Here is a 25,945-nt window from a genome sequence, read left to right on the forward strand (position 1 = left end):
ATCCCCCGGATGCCCCTCCCCACCTTTCATTTTGTTTTTCTTTTATATATATATATATATATATATATATATATATATATATATATATATATATATATTTATCTAATATATTTTTTAGATTAACCACCCCCCACACCCAAAAAAAAAACTACTTTCAAATTTTAAAATTGCTTTTTTATTTTTAATTTTAAGTTTTTTAGATCACCAATTGGGACAACCATCCAGGTCTTGAAACACTTATTCCAACAATAATGCATCTTAGCATCACTACCAACCAATGATGTACACCTTCATGTACATTACAGGCGATCGATCCTTGACCATCCATTTAGAAAGCATGAACAACTGTTGATTTAGCAGATTTGATGCACCCATTCATTCTGCAGATATGATACACCTATTTACTCAAGGCAATGAACAAAAGACATGCTCCGTGCACTGAGACAAACTCCTTGAGGCTTAGTCGCTTAGATGAGTGACATGAGCTCCTCTTGTATGCCCACAAATTGCGGCCCTTCGAAAGGTGGCCTGTTCAAAACGGAAGTTTTACATGTGACCCATTAATTTTTTTTTTTTTTTGGGTGCGTCACCGCTGCAAATCATCAAGTGCTAATCAATTAAGCCCGTGCTTTTTTTTTCATGTGACCTCATTTACATATAAAATATATGTAATCCCTGCTCTCGGCCATCAAATCTAAATAGATGGCTAAAATAGCTCGAGTTATAATGTCACAAGTTGGCTCTTAAGTGTCAGATATTGTTATGAGAGTTCAAAATGTTTTCTTTTTTTGTTTTATAAGTTATGTTGCAGCAAAATTTGGAATATACATATCCTTTAAATTTTTTCTATCAAACAAAATTTGGAATATACCTACATTTGATAGGGGCGCAAATGATAAAAAAGAAAAAGAAAAAAAAAATTTTTCCTCTGATAGAAAATTACCAAAATTTCGCTGAAATTTTTGGAGGCAATTTGATCATTTATTTTCATGAGAAATATTTTTAAAAAATTTTGCTAGGTGGGCCCAATAAGTTTTTTTTGCTAGGTGAGCCCCAATAAAAAGACAAGATACCCCAAATCTCACTCAAAAATGTTTTATAAAAAAAATAAAAAATTTAAAAAAATATTTATGTGTGACATGAGCAATCCTATCTGTCCATTTAGATGGAATAACTAAAAAGTGGGTCCTAACCGTCCATCTAGTTGGAATAACTCAAAAGGTCGGGTCATGTGTAATTTATAGGCGGGTAGGGTCATGTGTAATTTATAGGCGGGTAGGGTCATGTAGAAAGCTTTCCCTTGAGTAGAACATCAATTCCAAAGTGCATCTTAATAAATGACACAACACTGAAAATGCCTTTCACATCAACATAACAATCAAATATTGAATTTCTTTTCTTGTCTCCCATTGGGCCCCCAACAAAGGGCAAGTCGCACATTTAATTTACAAAATAAAGAGTACTGTGAGATGCGAGGCAAAGAAGAAGGATAACTCTGCCCAAGAGTTGTGATCCCTCACGTGCCACACAAAAAGAGGTTGAACCCTCACATTGGATATTAAAAAATATTCATCATTTTGCACTTGCCACACTTAACATTAGGTGGAACCGTGGAAGGTCAAAAGCTAGTATCGAATCACTCGGGTTCAATGTGAGCATTCATAAAATAATGAGTAAGCCATGGTCCCGAAGGGGGATGCTGTTCACCTGCTCCCTTGTGCAAAGACACGGTAGGGATTTTGGATATGAAATTTAGGGTTCCAACTAAGAATCAGATGATTATGTTCAAAAGAAAAGATTTGGATTTTTAGTTCTTCAATCCTTAGATCTTCCATCCGAAAATCAGACAATCTCTATTTGATCTTGGGATGCTATTTTTATAGGCATATAGAGAATGTGATCTGAATTTTGTTTATTTTCTTAAGTTAGTAGCTAGGTTGAAGGAGCCTTAAAAACAACCCTATATTTGTTTTCACCCAAGTGAATAAATAGATAGCGTGCTCCTGCTGGAGCATGATGGCTTCATATAAATTTGAATGGGTATGATATGGAACTTGACAGATAGATGACATCAACCCTAATCATGAGGTGTTTAATTATTGGCTTTGCCTTTAAGTATAGTTTATTATAGAGTGTTTAAGAGTTGGTTTTGGGTTTTATTAAGATTATTGTAGTGTATGGTGATCGAAGTTTCAACTCTAGAGGTTCATGGGTGGCTTAAATAGGAGGAGGTCTAAAAACTCAATATTCCTTGGGTACTATTCAAGGGAAGATGCCTGTATTGTTTATTCCAAGTGTCCCTCATAAATAATTAATATCAAAACGTTTACAGGCTTCTACAAAAATATATGTTCCTGCTATAGACCTCAAATTTTAGGTATGTAACCTCAACCTAGCAACATAAAGGGGAAAAATAAATAAATAAAAAATCAAATCAAGTAGTCAGCATGTATTGAGGATAAGAACGTCTTGATATTGAACAAAGAATTTTGATTTTTACATGGGGTTATCAAAGTTTTTAGATTTTTTGTTTTTATTTTCAATTTTTTCAAAATAATCTACTAATTCCGAAGTGGATTTCATAAAGAGAAAATTACAAACGGATACCTTTTCCAACGTTTTAACGTATGCTCAAATTTCTTGCAGACAAGATGAGAACCTCGTAACCGAAGGAAGTTTATCTTTTGGGTGTCTAGTATTGAACTTTATCCTTTGGGTGTCTTAGTATCGTAATTACCGGACAGGTATGGACTCCATGTTGGGATAACGGTCAGGTGATGGAGAACCACAAAACTCTATCCAGTAAGCCCAATTTCCACCCCTTTTGTAGTTGTGTTATTTCTTCTCGCTCTCTATCCTCTCATCACTCTCTCTATCTACCCGGAGCTTGCTCGCTCTGCGAATGGTCGGTCGTCTGGAGGTATCACATCCGCAGCCATCTACCCGTCCATGTCCAGGTAGGTTTTTTTCTTTTTTTATTTGTTTCTCTCTTTTTTTTAATGGAGATTTGTATCATTTTGGACCTGTTGAATTAAATTGTCTATGGCTTTGGTAGGGATCAGTCATCAATGAATGGTTGGTCAATGTTTTGGGGGAAAAAAAGGAGTAATGGCGGATTGGGCTTTGGGGACCAAAAAACCTAAAATTTGGATCCTAATGCCTCCTTTAAATAAAATATTTCAATGAAATTCCATGAGGCTTTGCTAGTGGTTTCAATTACCAGTATTTTGAAACAAATTTTCAGTTTTTGTTTGTTGAGATTTGAAGGAGAACACGAACAAATGGCATATAGGGTTTGGGTCGTTGAAAATGTGAAATCTTGATCTTAAAAGTACGGACATGTGTTTTTGTTCTTATTTCATTGTAATGGGGTTTATTATGTGCCTCACTTAGCTTGAGCTCTATGGGGGCTAATAATTAGAGGAAACTATGGTTTCGATAAGAATATTCTGCAATCAAAAGCTAATGGCAAATTCTGGATCTTCTTATGCATGGAAGGGCATAAATGCATGTAGATCACCTTTTAGATATAATTTAGGGATTTTCTACAAAGAGATCGTCGATATATGTTGTATATGGAAGTCACAATCATTCCCACTTATTGGACGTCAAATTTGATAGTTTGAGTTGAATCATAAAATCCGAGAATTTTTTTTTTTAAAACTTTGTCTATTCAATGTCACTCTTGCCATCACCCATTTATTTACACCGCTATTAACATATGTACCATGTACAACAGATCAAAAACCTCTTTGAAATTTACACCGCTATTAACATATCTACAAGAGATCTTCTATGTCCCTCTCAAAGAAGACTCATGGTATAGGAATTAAATCCTAATGCCGTCTTTACAGCGAAATCCCTTTATGCCAAATTAGTGGGAAGATCGTTTCTTAACAAACAGGCCTCAGGCAAATAAAGTTCAGTTAAAGCGCCACATCAACTTAAGCCTTTCTTCCTTTGTACATTCCCTCATTTTACACCAATGAATTTTTGTTTCAACATTCATCCAAAGAGAGAGAGAGAAGAGAGAGAGAGAGGGGAAAAAAAGGATACATTTTTTTTTTTTGTAAGGGGGAAACTAAAAACAGAATGATTGCTAAAAAAAATTGTTACGGGTAGAGAATAAAAAATGTTAAACATAATTCACTTTGTTATAAAAGAGAGATTTTTTAACAAAATGATCCTCCATCTCCATCATACTCGAGAACGTCCAAGAAAAAGTGATCTGAAATTCTGGTGGCCATATATGGCGACTTGAAATTCTATATCTACCTCTTATCTTTGAATTTTGCAACTTCAAAATCGTGCGGATCAAGCAAATCTACATACACTACACGCATCTTAAAAAGGAAGGCCCATATCAATGTGTTACAAGTACTATTTTTAAGACGATCCTTTTTTTCCATATCATGCATCTCAAGGTAAAGACGATCAATCAGAGGTTTCTACAGCCTCAAATCAACTTTTGTAGGGAACTATAGAGATGAGCCTTCCAGCCCCTTAGGTGGAGTGCCATTTTCGCCTTTTTGGTGCAAATGGGAAAGATGGGTTTCCTATATGCTACAGTATTCCGTGTTTTCATGATATCAAGCATCAGAAAACAGAATTTTACTCCGAAAAACAATTCCTGAAAAGACTTTTACCCACACAAGTTCAAGTCATCCAACAGGTAATGATTAAATGGACACATTCGTCACCTTTACAAGTATTTCCTTCAGGGAAATTTTTTAAGTGGATTTTAACTATTAAACATTACTCTACGAGTAATTAGATAAATTTCGGAACCTATTTTCATGTGTCATCCAATGGGCTATTTACATTTTGGTCAAAAGAATAAAGTCCCATTTGATCAGAAAATATGAGTAATGCATCAAATAGTCTGAAATATTACTTGATCAATCGCTTCTTTTACCCCCTAATAACCGTGGAGAAAATCAGGACCATCCATCCAAATAATCACTGTACTCAAATTATCTATCACAAGAACCTCAAGACAAATCCAATATTTCAGGCCTAAAAACCCTATATCCAGTAACAAGTCCAAAACAGAAAATCAACAAACAGAAAATCGTGTCTTCCACCAATATAAAGAAACTTGGAGTTCCTCCAGTTTACTTTACGTAGGGTATGTATCAGCAATCAGCATGACTACATTGCAATTGTGTAATGTAAGATCTGAGCAAACTATGGGTTGGTATTTAAAAAACCAAAATGACCTGAAAAAAGGGCCCTTCTTCTATCTGTCCTTGAGCTCCTGCTCAAATTGGAACAATTTGTTGCGGATTGGCAGTAAGAACAGTCTCAGATCCTTCTGGACTCTCAGCTCATCAGCCTCATTTAGACCCTTCTCGTCGTTTAGTCTCACAACCATCTGCATATCCACATTCAAAAAGTTTGGAGTTTCTACTCAGATAAGTCAGTACCCAACCTCTCTCCCTCTCTCTCTCTCTCTGAGAAAAATTATCACATAATGATGATCAGAATAATTGGAACTGATCAACTAAATGCACATCAGTTTCGAAGAAGAGACTGCATTTCACATTTGTGCGCCTATATCTGATTGTAATTACAAGGTCCATGATACCAACCTGCAGGTCTTCTAGTTCACCAAAAGAAAACTCTGGGATATCGATGTGACCCTTGAATTCCTTTTTGTGCTCTTGGATCAACCATTCACCTGATTCCATTGTTCATTAATAGTAGAGAAGAAAATGGAATTACAGCAAAATATCTCAATGATAGTAACATGCCTTTAAATTTCAAGGTAACCTCATATGAATAACCAACACGTTTCTTGTTTCTCACAGTCACCAAAAATGCCTGCAATAAAATTCTGTAGCAGTCACGTACCAAAAGAAAAGCAGGACAACACTTAAAGAAGAAAAACCAGGACGAGGAAGCAAATGGGATTTCGGCAATCAATCAGAATCACCCCTCAAAGTTTATCTGTCGTTGCAAAAATATTACAATACCACAAATAAACACGCTATTCATTTGCAACATGATATAGTGCTGAGATCGTTCCAATATGACTCCAAAGCTTCATTTATAAAAGAGTGAAAGGATAAATATAAACACTCAAACCTCTAATAAAACAAAAGTCCAAAAGTAGTTCAAAACATTTAAGGTCTAGAATAGAGGTATCCAGATTTTTAATACAGCCCCAAAAAATTGTACAAGTAACCCGAGTTTTTACTTAAAAAAAGCACATCGATTTACTGCATGCAGTATGAAGATGCAAACTTATGGTGTTGATTATGATAGCTTTTATCTATTGGTAAGATAAAGGATGGTTTTGTTATTTTGTGAGAATAGCATCAATGCATTGCAAAGAAGCCCAAGACAAAATGCTAAACATATTCTCAGTAAACTATGTATTCTTTAAGACAAATTTCAAAGATAGGCAAACCATGAACTTATATACTCAGATAATCTAAAATGCATAAAACCAAACTATGTGTTCTTGGGGAAATTGGTTGAAGCCATAGTTCCCATGGGAGAAAAATGGTTTATATATTATGTTGGTAAACGATCAAGTCAGAAAAGAGCATCATTCATTAAACAGAAACATTTTCAAGATTATGGGGAATTCAGCAAGAATGCAGTGATAAAATACATATCAAGAAACAAAATTTTGTATAAACCCGGAATTTAATGCAGAATCAAGGAAACACATCTTAAATGATTCACAAACTGGATTAAGCATAAGAAATACATGGAAAATCATTGTACAATATGTAATATACAAAGATATGCAGTTCATCATAATATAAAAAGGTTCCCAAAAAAATTGGAAAAACATGTTTCAAATCAGATTCCCAACTACTGAAAAGTTCCGTGATAGCGCTCTGAGCATTTGCATACCAAAAAAAATATTGTGGGCTGTGAGCTGTATAGCAATGACTGAAGCTATCAGTGAGCACCACCAAAATACTGCCTTATCATCATTATCAACCAACTCATTATCCTCACCAACTCATTATCCTCGAGTCCATTACATGACTCCAGGCGTCCAAGTTCTATTGAGAAAATATAGTCCAAACACTTCGTATGTTGCAAGTCAGAACAAACTAAACTATGTGTTATAGTTTGCAAGGTGACAATTTATAGTTACTATATGTGACTTGTTTAGATAACTTGATTGATTAGCATAGGGCAGATACACAGATGCAAATACATGCACAGAAAGGAAGATTTAGAAACACGCAGACGTGCGTCCTTCCCGGTCCTCTCGTACTAGAGAAAGGTCCTCTCAATGCTCTAACGCCCACACCGGATATGGACCGAACTGTCTCCCGATGGAGTATCCTGGGGGATTCGTTGTGCCTTACAAGAAACCACTTTTTTGCCACCCCCTCCCATCCACCAGTTCTCGTACGAAAGGCAATCCACGTCTGTGATATTCTACCCATCTCCATCGAATCCACTTCTTCCATACAGCTCGCATGACATTTAATCACCTAAAGTAATAAAATGTGGAAAGAGAAACTCACATCCCCTGAACACTTAGTTACATCTGATATTCCTGCTTTACCACCTGAAAACTCCAAGGAATCTAGAGAGGAAAGCAACTCCTGTACAAAAAAACCAAGAGGATTAATTCACAGATTCGGAAGGAGAAATATCAATCGATGGTCAGAATTGACCAGCAATGCTATAACCAAAAACCAATAAAAGAATTAATACAGGAAGTCCTTGATAACACACCTTAATCCTATTGCTGGCCCAAGTATTCAGATTTTTCTCTTCCCATGTCCCAGCCTGCACATAAGAAAGCAATAAAGTAATAAATATCCTGAAATGGAAATCTCGACTGCAAATACCTAGTAGCGAAAAATCGTAAGTTTCCAATATATCATCAAGTGACAAATCTTCTTAGCATGGCTAGGAATCATTCTCCAAACCTACTAAAGTAACACATTACCAGGCTCTACAAAATATCGCACCTAAACTTATGACTCATTAAACCACTATCACTCAATTCATAAAAAGCAAAACTTTTGAAGAACCAACAAGGCATGTTGGTTGAGTATGAAGACTCAATGAACAATCATAACCCAAAACCTACAAGAAGTCAAAGAAATCACCATACCTCACAATTCACACAGATAACTATATTATAGAACATTCTAGGGTGGTCTAGCATGACCACCCTACCCAAGCACATGGTCTTGCACCCAAAACATATAGCTAGGAGGATCTTTTTGGTTTGAAATTTTTCATATCGTCTCTAATTCACTTGGGAACAATTTCACAAAAAAAGAAGAAAAAAATAAAAGATTGCAAGAGAAAGCATGCTGGAAATATCTCAAAATAGGTGCTTGGGTGAATATTGACGGTGCATAAGGAATATGTCCATAAACAAAAGGAATCCATCTATTGACGGCGGTCCAATCTATTGACGGCAGTCCCCACAGACAATCAAATATTTTTCCTAATTGTATGTATATATCATATCGTATATACTGTACATCCATGCTTCTTTTTTCTTCCAAAATATGAATGCTCCAAGCCTAATATTTGCATGATGTTTGAAGCCTTGGCATAAAGGAGATCTTTAATGCAGTTTTTGTCTCAAACAAATAAAAGATTGCAACAGAAAGCATGCTGGAAACTAGTTTTATTTAGTCAATTAGGAGCAACGACACAAAAGGCATTATCAAAGATAAAATGAGCAAAGTTCAATTGCAAAAGTCCAAGAGGAAACAAGAAACACACAACAGCCAGAATACATGAAGTCATGAACATCTTTCGTGCAATCTATCAAATTTTTTAGAAGAAAAAATATCCTAAGTTTCATTCGGATTTCATCACTTAACCAGTTACCATGGATTATTGATCATATTTATCAATTCCTAAGGTACCAAAACTCTGTTCCATATACAGGTACAAATTAGGTATAAGTGATGTCGGGCACATGGAAGTGCATTAAAGTGGCTATGATCTGGCCTCTGCCTCTTGGCATGATGTCCTTGGAAAGGTGGGAGAAGGGTCAGGTGTCCATTGCTGATAAATTATATGTTCCATATGAAAGGTTGGGCAATGGTCAAATAAGGGAGAGGACCTTAAACTTTTCCTTAACCTGTCCCAAGCCCGGGTAAAGGAGGTGGGTCGTGTTAGGTAGGCATCCAGCATAAAACTTTGCCACATCTTATCATGAATCTTGAACCTACCAAGGGTATGGCCCTTGATAGAGAAAACTTGAGCAACAGGATTCATGTAGCCGACCCCAAATAATTGAAAAAATGCTTGGATGATGATGATGATGAAAGGTTGGACGAGTTTTAAGTCGTTGTTATGAAGGGGTAGTCTAATTATTCTTCTTCTTCTTCTTCTTCTTTATAAGAAAACTTTATCCAAGTATCAAGAGGTGTATAAGGAACAGAAGCAAGAAAATAAAGGACGACACATAACCTGATGCAAACACCAAAAGGATTCTTGAGTTCAACAAATTTGGGTCTGTAAAGACCAACATGAAGTCAAGAAGCGGCATCAATTAATTTAATCCATTTACAAACAAATAGTTTGATGGGTTTTTGTGGTCTCACAAGTAACTTAAATATTTTAAACTGCTTGGGGAACTTTTCTAGGTTTTCCAAAATAATTTGGATCTATTCTTTTAAAGGTCTGCAACCAATGTTAGAAAATTCACCCTAGGCAGGCCTATTAGGCGCCCTACATCTAGGTGCTACAGTCTAGGTGCTTGCCTAGGCACTTTCTCGAGACAGTTTGGAAAAAAGGCGGAAAAACCCTCATCGAGGGTAAAAAATTGTTACCCCCCGCCCCCAAAAAGGGGGTAAAAAGGTTTTGGGGGATATTCTAAACCCCCAAAACCAAAACCGTACCTTTTAGAGAGGGAAAAACTCCCCAAAAACTTCTCTTTTGTGATTTTTCGCAAGATCGATGAATTTTTTATTTTTCAATTTCTTCTCAAAACAAAGGCAATAGCTCGTGGCGGTTTTTGGAGCTTCTAGTAGTCGATTTTGAGGACTTTTAGCGACACACTAGATGCGGTTTGCACCGACATCAATTTAATTTTGATATTGTTAAAGTGTAATCATATTTGAATAAGAATTTTGATTTGTTATAGAGATTTTGCTATAACATATTATGTTGTGAATCATTTGTTTTTTTTTTTACTTTCTTTTTTCCTTTTACAATATTTTTATATGTTTGTAGTTGAAAGATTGAATTTTTTGTGATTAATTGAATTTTTCCTTATTTGGAAGATGCAATTGGGCATATATCGTATTTTTTTATGAATAGTTGATTCTTTTTTTGTACAATGTGTCATGTTTTAATATTCTATTATTTTTGTTTTAATTTATTTGATAAATTAATAATTATTTGATATCTTAATGAGTTAAGTGAAACTGAGATCTTATATATTCATTTAAGTCTTACTGTAAAACTAAGTCTTACTACTTTAAAACTAACAGTACCTTGTTCCTAGATGGAAGCCTAGGCGGCCCGATCCCCCAAAACACCTAGGCAGGGCGCCTATGCTTTCTTGAACACTGTCTGCGACATATATGCCCTAGTTTTTCTAAACCAAACTATTTTGTCGACTCAACATTTACCTATAGGTCACCTTGCCGGTACCACCTCCAAATCTCCTAATATTGTGACCTAGACAGTTAAATAGTTTTTTCTAGTCTTTCTTTGGTGAGTGTCAAATTTTCTCGATCATTATTGGTTTTATCGATGTTTTGGAACTTTATCTACTTGTGACTTAGATATACTAGATATACAGCCAGAAGTTTTCCCTGGGACTCTACTAGCATCATAACCAAACAACACCAAAATAATCAGAAAGGAGATTCAAATCATGCAATAAGTGGCAAACACCCTCCCTAGCCACCGTGTGCAACAACTACTTACCTGCCTTATGGATATGGATGGTCGAACCTAATTTCTCGTCGTCTTGGATCGGCTAAGATATGGGTGATCCGATCGGAGGAATCCTCTCTCAAACAATTGCAAGGCACACGTGCGTATGTGCACGTGTGCTTGTAGTGTGGATAAGAACCAACAAAGAGAGAGATTTTAATCAACAAAGAAGGGCTCGAGCACTTATCTTGCAGTGTTGGGTTCGAGGGACGCGTCTGAACGATTCGCCCTCTTAGATCATCTCGAAAGCCCTCTGGCTGTCCTTGCAACGCGGTTTGAATTTGACTCCCTCGCTTTCCTGCGAGGCACTTGGATCCACACACTAAAAATAGCCTTCAGGGTATACTTTTTGGGGTCTCTTCCTTTTGGCAATATGATAAATTGAGGGCCTAAACTAAGGACTAGAGGGGTATGTAAGAGGGTGGAGATAGGAGTGTGTGGTCGAGAGTGAAGTGGGTGTGTGAGTGAGAATGTACAGTGTGAGTGTGTGAGCGAGTGAGGCGAATGTGTGAGTGAGAGTATGTGAGTGGGTGTGTGTGTAAGTGTGAGCATGAGAGAATGGAAATAGGAGTGTGTGGTAGAGAGTGAAGTGAGCGTGTGAGTGTGAGTAATAACTAGTGTGTGACTGAGAGTGAATATAAGTGTGTGAGTGTGAGTGAGACACAAGTGTAAGAAATGAAGAGAATGTGCAATAAAGTGTGAGTGAGACTCACATGTAAGAGAGGGGCTGTAGATGTGTAAGGAAAAGAGAGATTTGAGAGGGAGAGTTATGTGCAATAAAGGGAGAGAGAAGATTTGAGAGAGAAAAGAAGAGAGAAAGGTGACGAGGGGGGAGAGAGAGATAAATATGTCAGGGAGAAGAGAGAGGATTTGAGAGAAAAAAGAGGAGAGAAAGGTGGCGTGAGGGAAAAGAGAGAGAAAGGTGACGTAGAAGGGAGAGAAAGATTTGAGTGCAATAAAAGGAGAGAGAAGATGTGAGAGAGAAAAGAGAAAAGAGGGAGACGAGAGAAATACGGGAGGGAGAAGAGAGAAAGGCGGCGTGAGGGAGAAGAGAGAAAAATGTGACATGGAAGGGAGAGAAAGATTTAAGCGAGCAATAAAGAGGGAGAGAAGATTTGAGAGAGAAAATAGAAGAGAAAAAGAGATAATGATTGCGTGAGAAAGAGAGATAATGATTGCGTGAGAAGAGAGTGGACACCTAAGAGAGAGAATGGACAACTAAGAGAGAGAGAATGGTTGCATGTGAAGGAGAGACAGTGGTTGCGTGTAAAAGAGAAAAGGAGGAGATGAGCACGGGTGGAGGGAAAAATGGGAGATGAACGTGTGTGGAGAGAAAAATGAGAGAGGAACGCAGGTAGAGAGAGGATAGGGCATACTAACGAGCATGGAGAGAAAATAGAAAAGAGAGAGAAAAAAAGAGAGGAGAGAGAGAACTTTACCATCCTGCGTAATTGCCCTTGGACCTCCTCTCTCCCTTCTCTTTCATATTTTTCTCCCTCTCTATCATCCCTTACCCGCTGACAAACTTGGAGCAGCTCCCTTCTCTCCCTTATTTTTCCCCCTCTTTATTATCCCCTATCTGCTGGCACACACTTAGGGCTGTGCACGTCATCATCGCTCTCTCCTCTTCATCAAAATCTCAAGCTCGTGCATAGGAGCGTACAGGTCATCACCCGTCTCTCCTCTTCATCATTAGCACAAGTGCACATCTTCCATTTTACCCCTCTCTCTCTTTGCTTGTCCATTCTCTCTCTTTCTTCCTTTCTCTCTCTTCCCTATTTTCTCTTCGTGCCCACATCTCTACCCGCGCTCGTCTTCCACTTTTCTCTCTACCCGCACTTATCTCCCACTTTCTCCTCCACCCACGCTCATCCCCTCCTTTTCTCTTTTACACGCAACCACTCTCTCTCTCCTTCGCACGTAACCATTCTCTCTCTTAGTTGTACACTATCTCCCTCTTCACGCAATCATTATCTCTCTTTCTCACGCAATCATTATCTCTCTTTTTCCCTTCTATTTTCTCTCTCAAATCTTCTATCTCTCTTTATTGCATGCCCAAATCCTTCTCTCCCTTCCATGTCACCTTTCTCTCTCTTCTCCCTCACGCCGCCTTTTTCTCCTCTTTTCTCTCTCAAATGCTTTCTCTTCTCGCTCACGCCACCTTTCTCTCCTCTTGTCTCTCTCAAATCTTCTCTCCTTTTATTGCATGCCCAAATCTTTCTCCCCCTTCCACGTCACCTTTCTCTCTCTTCTCCCTCATGCCACCTTTCACTCCTCTTTTCTCTCTCAAATCCTCTCTCTTTTCTCCCTCACGTATTTATCACTCTCTCTCCCTCATGCCACCTTTCTCTCCTCTTTTCTATCTCAAATCTTCTCTCCCCTTATTGCACGTACCTCTCCCTCTCAAATCTTTCTCTATCCCTTACACGTCTACACCCCCTCTCTTACACGTGAGTCTCACTCACACTTTATTACACTCTCTTCCTCTCTTACACCTGAGTCTCACTCACACTTTATTACACACTCTCTTCCTCTCTTACAACTGAGTCTCACTCACACTCACACACTTATCCTCATTCTCACACACTAGTTCTTACTCACACTCACACGCTCACTTCACTCTCTACCACTCACTCCTATCTCCATTCTCTCACACTCATGCTCACACTTACACACTTACACACACCCACACTCGCATACTCTCACTCACACCATACACTCTCACTCACACAACCACTTCACTCTCGACCACACATTCCTATCTCTACTCTCTTACGAACCCCTCTAATCCTTAGTTTAAACCCTCAATTTACCATATTACCAAAAGGAGAAGACCCCAAAAAGTATACCCTAAAGGCCATTTTTAGTGTGTGGATCCAAGTGTTGCTCAAGAAAGGAGGGAACCGAATTCAAACCGCACTACAAAGACAGCTGGAGGGCTTTCGAGATGATCTAAGAGGGCGAATCGCCCGGACGCATCCTCCGAACCCAACATGGCAAGGTAGGTGCTTGAGTCCTTCTTTGTCAATTAAAATCCCTCTCTTTGTTGGTTCTTATCCGCACCACACGCACATGGGCCCTGCGGTTGTTTGAGAGAGGATTCCTACGACCGGGTCACCCATATCCGAGTCGATCCGGGACGACGAGAAATTAAGTTCGACCAACTGATGACTTCACTGGGGACGTGCCACCCTATCGTTGGTTCGATTTGCTCAGAAACCTTCATAGCACTTAATCACACCTAAAAATGGTTTTGGGGTTTACTAACTCTTCCTATTACCGGGTTGGGGACTTCATGATCCCTACACCCACGAACACGTCCCTTGGGGGTAAGGTTTCTCAACTTACATCTCCCTCCCTTCTTTTGTGAAGCGACCAAACAGCTCCCACTTGGTTCCGGCCCAGCCTAAGGCGAGAAGGGGCCCTTAAACCCCTTACTCCCCCTACACTGGCACCAACGGTCAATCCGTTATCGCCAAATGCATAGGTGGTTCTAAAACCACCACTTCTCATACTCACCTAGCTACTGGTGGACCTTCCACCAATCTCATGTCTAAAAGTCGCCCTAAAGCCACTCCCCCTTTTCTCGCGATCAGCTCTTCTAAAGTCGTTGCTTTTGTGGGTACCAAGGTCACCCCCAACTCTTCTTTCCACAAGCGTGCCGCCCGTCTTGGCATCGCATCTCACACACCTCAAACCGACGGTTCAATCGGTGGCCCATCTCAATCGAAGGACCACAAGGTCACTTGACACACTTTAACACCCACCACGACTAACGACCTAGCTGTTGACTTGTCTTCTCGGGGCAAGCAAAAAGCTACCTCGAGTCCCTCACACACTCTGGGCCTTCTGGGACCCAGACCCAGTGTTAAGAGTGGCTCTCAAACCACTCCAATTGCATTGCATACTATTCACTCAGCTTGGGGCAGCTCAAATGCCATACCCCAAAGAGCACACGATCAACGACCTAGTCGTAGGTCAAATGTGCACATATACTTTCATGCAAAAAATGGTCGCCATAAGGCCACTCCAATCACTAAGGTCGGCATCCCAAAGGCCGGACCTTTATCCTCACTAAGGGTTGGCCCCCAGGCTGCCCCAAACACGTCTTCGGACTCTGCACACACAAACAGGTCTGACATTGCCCCTAGCTTTGAGGGCAAACGTGAAAAGAGTTCAGAAGAACTGCTCGCCTTCGCTCGAGGGCAGTTCTACCAAGCCATCAAGAAGGGAAATAATCGTGAAGCCCGGATATGGGGTCGGGAGACCAAGATGCTGAAAGCCCGACTTAATAGCAAAAAAGAGGAGAGCAGTAGAGATTCTTCCTCCCAAGGAGAGAACCCCTTCTTCCCCTTGCTACCCTTGGCGCCAGTAAGATCGAAGAAGCCTGCCACATGATACAGGTCAATGAGGTGGCTTGGCCAAAGAAGAGCTTGCAAACGGGGCAAAGAGCCGGTTTGACACCAACAACCCCATAATGCCCAAACAAGCTGAGCCACTACCCATTCAAGCCCTTGAGTCAAAACCTGCTTGGCTTGAACTTGTTGCAGCTCAAATCCTCAAAGAATCCCCACTCGAGCACATTTCAAGTCGTGGCACTCAAAGCAGCAACTTTCCCGAGGCAACTAGGTCCAAGCATGTCATGAGGCTGGAGCCTAAGATAGCTCAATTTGAGCTTGGGGCATCTCATGAACCCGAGGAAGTTACGGAGCATGCAAAAAAGAGAGATGTGGCTCCCTCTAAAGAAGCCATTGTATGCTCTCTTAAGCAATGTATCCTTCGGATGGTGCAAGTTCTGAACCAAGTGGAGACTGGCTTCACTACCATGTTGCAAGAGAATTACCCACCATCTTCACTTACAGTCTTCATTGACAACTTGGCTCTTCAGACTGAAATTAAAGAAAAAGTCATTGCCCCTAAACTGCTTCAAAGCGCTGAGAGCCTCATTGCCAAGATAAACCTCATGAACAAGGAGGATGCTCTTCCATCAGTCACCCCCTCTAGTCCTTTACCCGGGTTCATTCCAAAATCTCAGAGACTTTATAAATTGGAGTCTTCTATGACCGATGCTGATGATGAGGTTTTCATTACCCTCATCCATCCAATCACTCCTACCTCTAATGAGAGCTCGTCACTCTCATTTGTGGAAAACTACCCCTTTATGGTGGATGGGGTGAGCCACATTCCCTCTAAAGCAACTTCTTCATGCCCGAAAGATCCCATGATTTCTTATAATGACACTTACATGATCTCTTCATGTCTCGAAAGATTCTTATGTTCTCTCGATGATGATGTGCTGTCATTGTCCTATGAGAGTTTCACATTCTCATTTAATGATGAGGATATCCCTGCCTTGAAAAACAAAGTGGGTCCAAGGGAAAGCCCATCAAATGTCATCAATGATGTTGTTGGGGTAGCAGTGGTTGAACCCATAATCGAAAGTTCCATCGAACAAGAAGCATGTGGTGAGCAAACTATGTTGGAGAGTACCACCTCAAATGAAGAAGTTTTCGAGGCAAGTGTCCCTTCACTTTCTAGTGACGAGCGACTCAACCCTTCAAGGGAAGAAGAAATTCAAGTAAGACCGTTGTCAATGCGATGGTAATAAATGAAATGTCAGAATTACATGGAGACGAGATTGCGCAGCTTAAAGCCACATTAAAACAATTGCAAGCCGAGATATGGACAAAAGACGAAATGATGGAAACCATGCGCCAAGAGATGTTGGAGTCCCATGAGATTGAGCATACTCCCTCGGCACACCAAATCCTCTTTACCGCCTCTCAACCACCATGTCAGCCCATTGAAACTATGTCATCAAAAGAAGAGTTGTTCCCACTCATACCTCCTTCACTCTCAGTCCCTTCTTCATCAACCCAAGTTGTTAATGAGGAACTAGTGAAAGGCATGGTAGCTGAAGCATTGAAGAGATACAATATCCCAACAGTAGAAGAGTTGAATCACTATCGAAAACCTTACCCGGCTCAAGTTGACTAAACTCCCTTCCCGCAAAACTACCAAAGGTTAGATTTTCCGAAGTATGATGGCACCGGCTCGTCGCAGCAACACATAGCTCACTTTATTTCTGCTTGAGGAGATACCGCAAACAATAAGCATCTCTTGCTCCGACAATTTGTGGGGGACCCTTACAGGCGCCCCATTCAAGCGATACTCTCGATTACCACCACGCTCAATTTCATCATGGGGGCAAATGGAGAGAGAGTTCCTCAAACGCTTTTATGACATAGAAAGGAATGTGCAGCTTCATGAACTTCTTGATGTAAGGCAAAGGCCACATGAGCTAGTGATCGAGTACATCAGAAGGTCGCGCAACCTGGCTATAAATTTGGCCACTCCATTGGGAGAGCTTCAAATAGTAGAATACTGTGTAGAAAGAATGCACCAAGAATTGTCAATGCATGTCAGCGCGGCATGTCCTTCCACATTTGCCAAAATGATTCTCAAAGCAACGCGAATGGAAGACTTGCTTATACATCATGACAAAATGTCAGAGCCCTTCACAGTAGGAAGGGCACGATTCCATGCGAGATGAATCATAAGCTCGCACAACAGTCCTCACCGCACGACCTAAAACTGCATGGCAATGGTTCAAGTTATACGACCTTAAACTGCAGCACACATCCTAACCGCATGACGCTAAACTGCATTGCATCACGGTCCTCACCGCACGACCTAAAACTGCATGGCAATGGTCCAAGTTATACGACCCTAAACTGTAGCACACGTCCTGGCCGCATGACACTAAACTGCATCGCATCACGATCCTCACCGCACGACCTAAAACTACATGGCAATGGTCCAAGTTATACGACCTTAAACTGTAGCACACGTCCTGGACGCATGATGCTAAACTGCATCGCATCACGGTCCTCACCGCATGACCTAAAACTGCGTGGCAATGGTCCAAGTTATACGACCTTAAACTGTAACACATGTTCTGGTCGCATGACGTTAAATTGCATCGCATCACGGTCCGTGCTGCAAGACCCTAAACTGGATAGCCTTGGTCTGAGCTATACGACCTTAAACTATGGCACACATCCTGGCCGCATGACGTTAAACTGCTTTGCACAATGGTCCAAGTTATATGACCTTAAGCTATATCACACGTCCTGGCCGCATGATGTTAAACTGCTTCCCACAATGTCCAAGTTATACAACCTTAAACTATAGCATACATCCTGGCCGCATGACGTTAAACTGCTTCGCACAATGGTCCAAGCTATACGACCATAAACTATAACATCCGGTCTACGCTGCAAGACCCTAAACTGCATCGCATCATGGTCCAAGCTACATGACCCTAAACTATAGCACATGTCCTGGTTGCATGACGTTAAACTACTTCGCACAATGGTCCAAGCTACATGACCCTAAACTATAGCACACGTCCTGGCCGCATTACGTTAATATGCTTTGCACAATGATCCAAGTTATACGACCTTAAACTATAGCACACGTCCTGGCCGCATGACATTAAACTGCTTCGCATAATGGTCCAAGCTATATGACGCTAAACTATAGCACACGTCCTGACCGCATGACGTTAAATTGCTTTGTACAATGGTCCAAGCTACAGGACCCTAAATTATAGCACACTTCCTAGCCGCATGGTGTTAAACTACTTCACACAACGGTCCACGCTGCAAGACCCTAAACTGCATCGCATCATGGTCCAAGCTACATGATCCTAAGCTATAGCACACGTCCTGGTCGCATGACGGTCCACGCTGCAATACCCTAAAACTGCATCGCATCATGGTCCAAGCTACATGACCCTAAAACTATAGCACACGTCCTGATCGCATGACGTTAAATTGCTTCGCATGACGGTCCGTGCTACAAGACCCTAAACTACATAGCCTTGGTCTGAGCTATACGACCTTAAACTATAACACGCGTCCTGACCACATGACATTGAACTGCTTCGCACAATGGTCCAAGCTACATGACCCTAAATTATAGCACACGTCCTGGCCGCATGACGTTAAACTGCTTTGCACAATGGTCTAAGTTATACGACTATAAACTATAGCACACGTCCTGGCCGCATGACGTTAAACTGCTTCGCATGATGGTCCAAGTTATACGACCTTAAACTATAGCACACGTCCTGACCACATGACGTTAAACTGCTTCGCACAATGGTTCAAGCTATACAACATTAAATTATAACACACGTCTTGGACGCATGACGTTAAACTGCTTTGCATGATGGTCCGAGCTGTATAACGCTAGACTACAACACACGATCATGAAGGCATGACCTTAAACTTGCCTCCCCGTGGTCACGACGACATAACCTTAAAATCACCCAGGCAATTACCCAAGATGGCAAAGTTCTCTCTCCTCTCTTTTGAAGTTGGGAGCTATGCACAATCCAAGGCTCGAAAGGGTAAAACTCTAATTTTTATTACGCTTTCCAACTTAGGTTTACAATTGACTTGAGCTCATTTATATAGAGCAACCACAAAATAAGGGTGGTATGCTCAAACGTAAACCAAATTGTGGAAAATTACATATTAATGGGATTCACATGAAATCCCGTTTTTGGACAAAATTACCAAATTACCCCTCAGTGCTTTTGAGCAAATGATAAAACAATCCCTCCATGAGGAGCCTCTTGCCATTGCTAGACTTCGGGAGCTTTTTCGGACGCTTATGGCAATGATTTGGATGATCGATCATCGTAAAATTGATGCTTGAACTGCTCTGAACATTTTGATTTCCTTTGATCGTCTTGAAACGAATTTTTCATGAAGGGACAAAAATCCGGCCAAGTCCATGAACTTCGACCACCGATCCGGTGCAATCCACGATGTTCCAAGTCCTCATTTTGATCACAAATTAAAAGGGACATTGTCACAATGGTTTTGCACCAAATTTCATCCAATTTAGTTTCCATATGAGCATATCTCCAAATTGGGAAGTCGCCGAAAAATGGGATTCCGGCCACCTGGAAAATCTTGTCATCTTCAACCTTGAAATTCGTACTATTCGGCCGTTAATTGCATGTAAAAGCTATACCAAACTTGTGGCCCTTCGTGATGTGGTCGCAACGAACTCAATTTCATGCCGATCTGACTTACGGATCTCAAGTTATTGCATCATGAAGTATAGGATGTTTTCTTTCAAAATTCTGATTTTCATGGTTTTGGGCTCATCTTCTCTCTAGGAAATCTCTCGTCCCAGGCCACGCCATGACGCGTGCCATATGTCAAAATGATCGGCTTGTAGAGACCTAGCTTGTTCTAATTCCAAATGAGGGAGTTATGAGCACTTGAAAATCATCCCGAGGGGTGAAAACGCAGTTTCCAAAAATGGCAATTGGTTCAACGAGGTTGCACCGCAATAGTGTGAAAACTACCCATTTATGGTAATTTGGACCCAGAATGTTCCTAGGAGGTCTGGTATTGTTTTGAAACCGCGAAAATGGGGCGGTAGTTTTAAGGGGACCCTTTTCAGCATGATAGGAGCTAGATTTGAGAACCAAGTTTCATCCTGATCATATCAAAACTTATCGAAATGTGACAAAACTTTGTGAGTGTCCTTAGGGCATCCCATAATACCCTTTTCATGCCATTTGAAGCCATTTCAGTACTTTTTCAGAGGTTGCCCAGTTTTCGGCGTATTTTGTAGTGTTCCCATGGTCTGGCGGTGTCTTGGGTACCGACAGGACTAGGTCGTCACTGGCTCTCTCCTTATTTGCACCAGGGATTATAAGTACATCAAAAATGACATACAACAATGGACACACGTAACAATAAAGGACTCCCACAGTTTATAGTTCTACTCCTACTCGGTGAGCTATAAAATGCATCAAGGAATAATGGGAATGATGGTAAGTTCACGCCATTTGGTCACACTCAATGAGATTCCTTCCACGCAAAAAAAGTCCAAGAATGATTAAAAGAAAGGACCGTAATCCCATGGGCAGCAGTGTTTGTCGTTGGAAAGTCAGATAGACCCAAAGGACCCAAGCAGTCCTTCTTTTCCTTTCGTGCGTGGGCCTTGAGCACATTCTCCAGGCCCTCTTCAAAGAGAATGTGCCTCTGAGTGCACATTGACAGAGTGAATAGAAGTTTTTTTTTTTTTTTCTAATGACATCCAAGAAGCACATGAGTAATGCATTAGGCTAGAAAACCAGCCATTTTGAAAGGAGGAGGTTGCCTCTGGGGCGATAAATAGCATTACACAATTCAGGATGGATCATACAGAAGCAATTTTTATGGAACAATTCATAGTTCCCTCGAGTGTTGGGAACTAATGAAGGAGAGTGTTCCCCAATAGGTAAGTATGAGGGACAACTAGTCTTTCCTTCATGTTATCCAGGTTTAACACTTGCTCTTGTGCTTTGTGCGTATTGACACGAGAACTTCTATTCATCATAATGGGCTAGCACAGTCTATGAAATATATCAACTCCAATCAGCACGATCCTTTCCCAACTTACTATAATATACAGATCAAGGGGATGTGAGCTAGAGCTTAGTCCATGAGGGTACCCCAATAAATGGGCAGAAGACTAACCTCCAACCATACTAAACATTGAATTGACATATCATGCGACTTATTTCTACATGAAAAACCTGTTAAAATTCACTTTTCCCCTTCCTATTTCCATTATAGGTTGGCTTCTCGCCATCAAGCATTTCAATTAGAATTCCAAATAGGTTTCCTTCCTCCTTTTATATACTTTGGGCAATGCACTTGACTTTTACTGCTAACTCATAATGGACTGCATTTTGTGCTTGTTTTGCTATGCATCACTTCCAATAAAATCACCTTTAATATACTTTATTAATGTTGAATAGGAACAAACAATTAATGTTGAATAGGAACAAACAAAGACCCATACCATGGTGTAAGAATATTAATTCCATAATATACAGCTCAACATTTCATATTTTTGCAAGACAAGCAATCTGTAATCAAATTTCATTCAACACATGAAAGAAAATCATTCGAAGACAACAAAAATTACCAATCTTACAAAGTTACTAAATAACATTCACTATGTTATGATGCTTCTCAAAAAAATTACCATCACAAATCCCATAAGTAATACTCTAAGATGAAAACAAACCTGGATCAAATATTTGACCATTTTAGACCTTAGCATACTCTGACTATTAACATACTACATGAGCAAAAGAAAATTGCAAAACTTATTCTGAAAAAATAATAAATTCAACAAAAATAAATAAAAGACTCGAATAGAGGAATACCCAATTACTTGCATCATTCCTAAATACCTGATTCCAAAGTGATCCTAATGTTGTGGGTTGTGTCTGCTTTGATATATCCTCGGCTGTTAACTTATGAGGAACAGGGAGTGGAGCTGCATCCTCTGTAACCTGTCTAACCCAATATGTGTACGAGGCTTGTTTACCGCCCTCTGCAACTCCACCCTCCATTTTATGACCTATAACCCATAAAAAATTTAAATTTTAGAGAGAGCTAAGGAAGTGGTGGTGGGGAGGGGGGGGGGGGGGGGGGGGGGGGAGGATGCTTAAATCCATCCGTGAAACTTAATCTTGCAAAAAAAAATTTCTTGGCCAGTAATAAATTTGCAGGCACTATCTCAGTATGGAGGAAAAACCAGAGACACATGGGGATTGAGATACTGTGAAGTCTATTACAAATAACTGAAGAAAGCACTTTGATATGAGTGCCCTACAAAGCATTAAATAAGAACCCAAAAAACAAATAACATTAACCAAAGTAACCTCAAATTGCAGATTCAAAATCCCACAAACGTGCAAAGCTTGAACTATCTCTCTGGAAACTAAAGCTAACACATAACAGCAATAATACACCAGATCTACCCTAGAAATAGAATAACCATGAAAAGGGCAAAACAAGATTCACATGGTTTAAATTTACCTGCAATTGAGGAGCTCCTACAGGAGGAAACTTTGATTGAAACTGCAGCTTTCTGATAATGGGGGGACTAAAATTTTCTGAAAAGTATGAAACAATGAATGCAAATGGATTCTAGGGTTTTCTCTGCAATGAAACCGCAAAAATGGGAACCCTAGACTCTGAAAAAAATGCCAAGGTTCTGAAAAAGCTATTTTCTAGGGTTTGTAGTGGTTGTGTTTTTTTTTGTTGTTTAATGAATAATTGGTCAAAGAAAAAATGAAAAATAGAGCTTCCAGGAAGGTGGGAGATGGTTGTCTGCTTATTTTACAGAAGATAAAACACGTTGAGAAAATTTTTGTTTTTTTCCGAGACTCTTAGAGGACGAAAAACACCCTGTAATTTACACAAATGGCACGATGATCATACACCATTGTCTATGACAATGGACGGATCAGATGATCCACTCTGGACAAAGCATAATCTGGTCAGATCCACTGTTCTTTGACACCGTGTGTACTGTGTGTTGTGACACCGTGTACCGCTTGTCCTACCAATCGCCGGCTTCTCGAACGTTCGTTCTTGCAATGGAGGGCCACCTACTTGCCTCCTTGATTCCTGTTTATTTGCATGATCCTTATGGATTTAAAGGTTTTAAAAAGGTCCGATCAAAATAGTCAAAAACTTCATTTCATAAGTCATCCAAAATTGCAACTCAAGATTTGGAAAAAAACCTTTACATCAATCATTTCGATATGATGTGAAAAACAAATTAGGATTTCAAGCTCTAAAAATAATATACATTATAATAAATTATCAAAACTGTTCGTTTTGTTTTAAAAATAAGTGTATATAGATCCGTATGATTTGTACTATTTTTTTAATTTCAAATTTTATTGTCGTTATTAAAAATTGATTTTAGAGCATCATTGAATTTTCCATCAACAAAAGTACTTTCTGGATAAGGATTTGAGGTGAGGCTTTATTTTGCTTTCAAAAAGCCTAGGACTAATAGAAACCTCAGCAGGTAACCCGGCTAATGCATTTATAAAAATGATTTGGGTTGGCAGGTCGGCTGTCTAAATTTGCTATCAAGCTGATTGAACTAATCAATAAAAAATTAAACAAAAAACTATTAAAAATTTTAAAATAAAAGTGGAGCTAGTTCTCGCCGATTCATAGATGAAACTAGCTAGTTCCTGATTTTTAGGGGGAACCAAGATGGCTTAACCAGCTCTCGATCCAAATCCGTCGGATCCAATCGGATCTCCGATTTTTTAAAACCTTGTATGAGAGTGTCGCTTTCGTCATAATTTGGTTAATTTATTGGAAGGTGATAAAGTCAAGCTTGATTCATGGAGTTTTTTTTATTTTTTATGTGTTAATGGTGGGAAGAGAGGGTGGGACATTATATTTGAGTATTTTGATTGATCAACTGCAGCGAAAATATACCATACTTGGTACAAGCATAGAATACAGCAATACTTTCGTAGTTTGACCCAACATTCATTGTCTATCTCTATTCAAGAACAGAGGGTGATGAGTTTTTACTTACGGTAATACTACTTATTTTTTTAAGATAGAAATAGCTCTTCCGTTGAAAACTCAAAAAAATAGCTATTCAATTGCACCAACTTTGATATGTATGGGACAGTAGGAGGATGGATGGGCTTCCGCATGAATGGTATACTCGTGTGAGGTAGATTTGTTTGGATGTGTTTAGATCACTTGAAATTGAAATAAAACTTAAACACAAACAAACTATTTACAAAATGGTGTAGTTTCTATAAGGTTGCAACCTTAAACAATCCAATTAAGGCGTACCTCCAAATTTTATCATAACATATAATTAGGATTATCTGAAAATCTATTTTTCTAATTATAAAAGTTTAAACTCAAAAAATGGTTAAAACAACTAGATTTATAAATATATGAAAATTTTGAAAATGGACGATCTAGATAATGGGTTGCAAAATGTACTATTTTTTAGACTCAAAATCTTATATATAGGCATCTTGATGCCAAGAAGATAAATGAGAGGGTTTTAAAACATTAAAACGACCTTTTTTGGTGGATTTTTTATGTGCAGTTTTATTTCTATATTTTAAAGTTGCAACCCTATGTAAACGTTTTCCTTTACAAAAAGACATGGTTTCTACGAGTCCATGTAGAAATGAGTCACCTCTTAAAAATATATTTTTTAGATGGATTTTTTGATGTGATTTTGAAGGACATGTAATCTCTATCATGGATATCATGAATATGAAAATTAAATAAATATTGATAATTAAAAATAATATTTTATTAACAAAACATTTGAACCGTTAGTTTCAATTATTTTTAAATTGACCACCTATTTACATCCATATTTAAATTGGATGCTTTATACCTTGGGGACCGCAAAAGTAGAAATACGGTCCCCACCGCATGAAACAATTTTCCTTTACAAAAACAAATTGTTGGCACATGTATCCATGAGGCATTAAGTTGCCTCACCTATTTCTACAATCCTTATCTACTTTTATAGGAGGAGTCCCATGTACATTTATAGTTATCTATTTGAAAATGATTTTGTTACATGCAATATATAAATAAATAATTTATTTTCTCAAAGTTTTTTAGCGTTCATGTGGATAAGCATCCTTGAGATTTGGGAGTCTGTTTCTCATAGATCCGTCAAGAAAATTAACGTTGAGCGCATCTTATTTACTATAAGTATGGGAAGTGAGAGAGAGGGAAACACAACAAAAATTACATAGCCTCTAGTTTATAGAAAAGCTTCTCTTCTCTCTCTAAAATGTTTCCTAATAAAAAAACTAGGCTCTGCAATTACAGAGCCTCACGGCACACCCCTCTAGGATCTCGGCTTGGTGCTCATCTTCGCTCCATCAATTTTGGTTTCACAAACTAAGGTCAATATATGACTCTGTTAGCCGAGACCAAGGCAACAAGATTAGCTATTATTCCGCCGAGACCGAGGCAATAAGATTAGCTGTTATTCCATGGATTTTAAAGGCATGAAGATCTAAGATCAATAAAAGAATGACCAGTAAACCTCATGGGTGAAGTTGGCTAAGGTTACCAGATGGAAAGAATGACCAGTAAACCTCATGGATGAAGTTGGCTAAGGTTACCAGTGAATGATGGGTTGAATTTGAGGTATCCGTGGA

At 39.4% G+C, this 25,945-nt stretch overlaps 2 protein-coding genes and 1 long non-coding RNA gene across 5 annotated transcripts in view; 1 reads left to right on the top strand and 2 right to left on the bottom strand.

The window, feature by feature from the left end:
* Nucleotides 1-2,497: 2,497 nt before the first annotated feature.
* Nucleotides 2,498-25,945, top strand: part of LOC105421142 (organic cation/carnitine transporter 7-like) — a 39,882-nt gene continuing 16,434 nt past the window's right edge. For both annotated transcript variants that reach the window (XR_016040924.1, XM_088846878.1), the window contains exon 1: nucleotides 2,498-2,957. Coding sequence is in view for 1 of the 2 variants with exons in the window: in XM_088846878.1 (XP_088703004.1) it covers nucleotides 2,778-2,957 (180 nt within the window). In the remaining variant the exon portion in view is untranslated. The remainder of the gene's footprint in view (nucleotides 2,958-25,945) is intronic.
* LOC18440817 (chaperone binding / ATPase activator) lies at nucleotides 4,947-22,979 on the bottom strand. 2 transcript variants are annotated; one of them, XM_011627494.3, is made up of 7 exons: nucleotides 22,800-22,979; nucleotides 22,169-22,338; nucleotides 7,711-7,764; nucleotides 7,497-7,577; nucleotides 5,754-5,823; nucleotides 5,592-5,680; nucleotides 4,947-5,374 (listed from the first exon to the last, which is right to left on the bottom strand). In XM_011627494.3, exons 2-7 carry the CDS (start codon nucleotides 22,328-22,330, stop codon nucleotides 5,240-5,242), a joined length of 591 nt encoding a protein of 196 aa, XP_011625796.1. In that variant the 5' UTR covers nucleotides 22,331-22,338; nucleotides 22,800-22,979; the 3' UTR covers nucleotides 4,947-5,239. The 2 variants fall into 2 exon arrangements, 1 of the variants encoding a protein (XP_011625796.1); XR_016040931.1 differs by lacking the exon at nucleotides 5,754-5,823.
* On the bottom strand, nucleotides 12,926-13,132 carry LOC148783940 (uncharacterized). Its single transcript, XR_016040936.1, has 2 exons — nucleotides 13,055-13,132; nucleotides 12,926-13,003 (listed from the first exon to the last, which is right to left on the bottom strand). It is a non-coding gene; the product is annotated as an uncharacterized LOC148783940 (long non-coding RNA).

The sequence above is a fragment of the Amborella trichopoda genome, chromosome 1 (genome assembly GCF_054954075.1).
Source record: "Amborella trichopoda isolate Santa Cruz 75 chromosome 1, AtrichopodaSantaCruz75HAP2 v2.0, whole genome shotgun sequence".
NCBI classification, from domain to species: domain Eukaryota; kingdom Viridiplantae; phylum Streptophyta; class Magnoliopsida; order Amborellales; family Amborellaceae; genus Amborella; species Amborella trichopoda.